Source organism: Plectropomus leopardus, unplaced genomic scaffold (assembly GCF_008729295.1).
Source record: "Plectropomus leopardus isolate mb unplaced genomic scaffold, YSFRI_Pleo_2.0 unplaced_scaffold26297, whole genome shotgun sequence".
NCBI classification, from domain to species: Eukaryota; Metazoa; Chordata; class Actinopteri; order Perciformes; family Serranidae; genus Plectropomus; species Plectropomus leopardus.
This window is the reverse complement of record NW_024628598.1, coordinates 1-4,357: the sequence shown is the minus strand read 5'-3', so window position 1 is coordinate 4,357 and position 4,357 is coordinate 1. Positions and strand designations below refer to the sequence as shown.

General features: G+C 40.9%; 1 protein-coding gene across 1 annotated transcript; it reads left to right on the top strand.

The window, feature by feature from the left end:
* Positions 1-342: 342 nt before the first annotated feature.
* LOC121966912 (peroxisomal N(1)-acetyl-spermine/spermidine oxidase-like) lies at positions 343-4,280 on the top strand (the record flags this gene model as incomplete). Its single annotated transcript, XM_042516980.1, has 5 exons — positions 343-765; positions 2,676-2,852; positions 3,020-3,150; positions 3,244-3,431; positions 4,078-4,280. Coding segments are annotated over exons 1-5 (853 nt in total), but the record flags the coding sequence as incomplete, so codon positions are not given.
* Between the last annotated feature and the right edge of the window lie 77 nt (positions 4,281-4,357).

Genomic DNA, 4,357 nt, shown 5'->3' with positions numbered 1-4,357 from the left:
TGTCTGAAAATAAAAGCTAGAAATTTGAAACTGAATTGACCTGAAATTAACTAAACGTACATAAAGTTAATGATCACATTGTAGATCCATGGGGGGGGGATCACAGCAGTTGAAAAACTGATTGCTGTTCGTGCTATAAATTTGATATCTTCCTGAAAGAATTAAACACGCAGGTCAGGACTAAATCTGATGAGGAAATAGTTAAATAGAGAAACAGCTGTCCATGAAAACAGACAGTTTGCCACGTCCAGCGCACATACCCCCCCGAGCAGCCCCGTCAGCTGACAGGTATTACACTGCACTCTGTGCTGTCATGGAGAACCATTTGCCAACCGAGGCGAAAGTGGAGAGGAGTGCATGCACGTTTAATTACCAAAATATCTTATTATGAGGGCATGTCTGAGATTCAGCACATGTGAGACTGAACTTTACCTACTTTATAGACAGACTGTGGTAATGCTGCAGCGCAGCTCCGCCTCCTTCAAAGAAGTTTGACACAAAAAATATAATTACCCACAGAAGGGTAGGCGGAATTTACGGTACGAATAGACACGTAACGCAGTTGACACCCCACTTCGTGCAGATAGGGCTATTTTTGATTCAAGGATAATATGGCTATGAGTGCAGACCCAAAAGTAGTTATAATAGGATGCGGAATTTCAGGCATAGCAGCGGCACAGCGGCTCGTGAACGCTGGATTTCATCACGTGCGGATACTTGAAGCGACTGCAAGAAGCGGAGGAAGAATAAAAACCAGCAGACTAGGTGAGCGACTTGTGCAACATAAGAGCTGCAGTTAACGTTTAGTCTTTTGTAAAATAGAAAACACAAAAATACATATAATTTTTTTCCTGATAGTAACCCTCGCTGGTTTTTATTTAGCCACACAGGTAATAGGCCTCCTGACTCTGCAAACAGAAATACCTTGTTGTCAACTATACCATATATTATTTGGATTTTCAATATTTTCTGCACTCAATTCTGAATTTAATTTTCTTATTAGATTTCTCAACATTGCCAGAAAACAGCTAAACTATTAGTAAATGGATATAATAAAAATCCAAAATGAAAGCCCTTTGATATTAAAAAAACAAACTATACAATCTGTAAACTAATTTACAGATTACAACAAAACTAAAAAGCTTGAAAACAACAATAATCCACAGACCTCTCTGTTAACAGCTTTTATTGAAAGTTAACTTTGGGGAAAACAAACTGCTTCTCCCTAAAAAAGTATTTACCAGTTAGCTAAAACATTAAAACCACTGACAGATGAAGTGAATGGCATCATCCATCTCATTATAATGCAATACTCTGCTGAGAAACCCTTGATACTTGCATTCAGTTTGGTGCATGCTCCACCCACCCAATTACTGCTGCAGATCAAGAACACCCCATGGCAACGAAATTCCCTGATGGCAGTGGCTCCCTGAGCAGCACAGTGTGCTGTTCCACACTTCAAAACCTGTTTAAGTGTGACCTGAGGAATGTGACAATGAGCTCAAAGTGTAGACCTGGCCTCCAGATTTCTAATTAAGTGTCTGTGGGACGTGCTAGTACTCAACCTCAGGACCAACAGAAGGACTCAAAGGATCCGCTGCCATCGCCCTTGTGCCAGACACCACAGGACTCCCCAGAAGTCCTGTGTCCATGGCTTGACAGGTCAGCGCCAAGCAAGATCCAAGGTGGCCCCACTGTAGGTCCAGGGTACCTCTGGATTTAAGGCACGTCCCATGAATGCTGGATCAGATAGGGTATCTGGAAGCCAGGTCGATGTCCTGAGCCCATTGTCATGTCCTCCGGGCGTTTACTGAGCATTTTTAATGGTGAGACTTGGTGCATTGTCCTGCTGGGTGGGTAATGGGGCTACCAACAGGAAGTGCCGTTGCCATGAGAAGCAACAATGTTTGGGTGGGTTGTGCATGACAAGTGGCATTCACATGAATGAATACCACTTGGTAAAAGCCAAAGTGCAGAACATTGCATCATCACAAGGTGATCAATGTCATTCACTTCACCTGTCAGTGGTTTTAATGATTTAGCCGATCGACGTAAGAAGGTATGGCAAAGTGATGGGATGAGATAACTGATAACTGAAAACTATTACAAATCATTTTTGTGTTGTACATTAAAAAAATCATTGTTGATTTATTCTGCTCTCCTATCATAAGGGTGCACCTCGATCCACAGTGTGAAATAAATATTTTGAATATTAGAGGTGAATTTAAAGCATGAAGATTCTGCAGGCCTGAAAACAAAAACAATAACAAAGAAATGATGACCTAGCGGCTGCCTTTATAGTTTGTCTGCTGCAGTTCTACAATGGGAAAAAAGTGTTACACTTATGATTATGACAGTTGTTTAATTGTGTAGCAGAATTATCATAGTTTTGTATTTGTCACTAGTTTTTATTTACATTTTTAATTTTGTTTTCAGCTCTTGTCAGTTAGTTTTCAGAGTGAGTCTACTAGTTTCAATTTCAATAAAGTATTAATTTCAGTTTTTATTATAATATCAGGGGTATTTGGCAGGAGCAAGAATTTTAGAATAGATGTAACAATACAAACACAACACTTTGTAAAGGCACTTGATGCACAGTCTTATAAAGGAGTAAAACATGTTATCAAGCATATTTATTATCTCTGTAACTGTACAGTCCTGGTTTCCTCCTGCAGGTGATAATATTACAGAAATAGGAGCAAGTTATATCCACGGTCCATCTGAGCAGAACCCGCTGTTTTGTTTGGCTCGTGACTATGGCCTCCTGGATCCAGCGGCCCTCACCCCAGAGAACCAGGCCATGGCCGTCGACGAACATCCTCCTTGGGCTATTAACTGGTTCAGCAGTTCAGGTCACCAGATAATGAAATGCATCATGTCACCAGCCTGTTTTAAAACATTCAAGTTACGTGGCTTTGTGTGCGTCATAATGCGTCCAGTAGTCTGGGTATTGATTGCTTTGTGCAAAAAAAAAATAGATTGTTACTGTTACTGATATTTCTCTGTGGTTCATATGCAGGTCAGAAGCTCAGTGCTGAGCACATAAAACCTGCTCTGGATCTGTTAAATGAGCTAATGGACGATACATTCAAATTTGAGAGTCAAACAGAAATACCCTGGGCCAGTGTAGGACATTTCATACGATCAGAGGTACGTTGTCTTTTGGTGACCAAAAGTATTTTCCCGCTGCTAAGATCTGAGATGTTCTTGATGATAAACTGAAGCTTGTTGGTTTGTGTGCAGGCAAGACAGCGAGCAGCAGAGAGGTGGGCTGATAAGGATAAGAGCACCAGGGACCTGCTGCTGTGTGCGATCAGTGCCATGTTGAAGTTTGAGTGCTGCTCCAGTGCAACTGCCACCATGGATGAGGTAGACATGGCAGGATATAATACCTACAAGGCTCTAGCTGGACTGGACTGCACATTGCCAAGGTTTGTTCTGACTCATAAACATAATCATACACACCTAATCGAGAGTAAAAATAGTTGTTAACATGTATTTAAGTAATACTTTATCTGCAAAATGACCATTTGCATATCAATAACTCATTGTGTCTCATGTATTTCTGAAATAGCTTTTGAATTTGTTTTTCTCCTATGCCTCCATGTTGAAAAAATTATCGTAAAAACGTGTTTGTCAACATTATTTACAAAAATTTTGCACTTCTCTCACAGTGCAGTTAGCCTCTTTTACACTACCTGGTAAAGGCAGGTATATTGCGCTGTTATGCTACCCTTGAGGAGGTAGCATAGTAGTGTGTTGTAGTGTAGTGGTGTTGTTTGGTTCTGTGTAAAAATGCAAAGGCGGCATAAAGAAGGGACTCAGTACCAGCCTTACTGTGTGATCTCTGTGTAAAAAGGGCTATGTATTTAGTCATACGTTCAGTGCTTCCCAGACAAACTGAAATGGTGGACAGTAAATGTGTAATGTTTAAACGCACTGTAGTTAAGAGGATGTCATGTGTGTCATTCAAAACCCCTGTTTGAGAGGGGCTGTCAGCTCTATTTTTTACTGACTCACTTCTTTTGCCTTCTTGTATGTATCTAGATAACTTTTACTTATTCCTCTTTTTTGCAGTGGCTTCGAGGGTGTAATCAACAACTTGATGTCGGAGATCCCCGCTTATTTAGTGACCTACAATCGGCCTGTTCGCTGTGTCCACTGGAACAACACGCAGAGCGGAGCAAACACTGTCACTGCTGAGTGTTATGATGGGGAGAAGATTGCTGCTGATCATGTTATTGTCACAGTGTCCCTAGGTAGACTTCAGCACACATACTGTACTATTGTTCAGTGAATGGCACTTAATGAGACATAAGGATTTCTACCAAAGTTGAGAAGTTTATTTGTTGTGGTA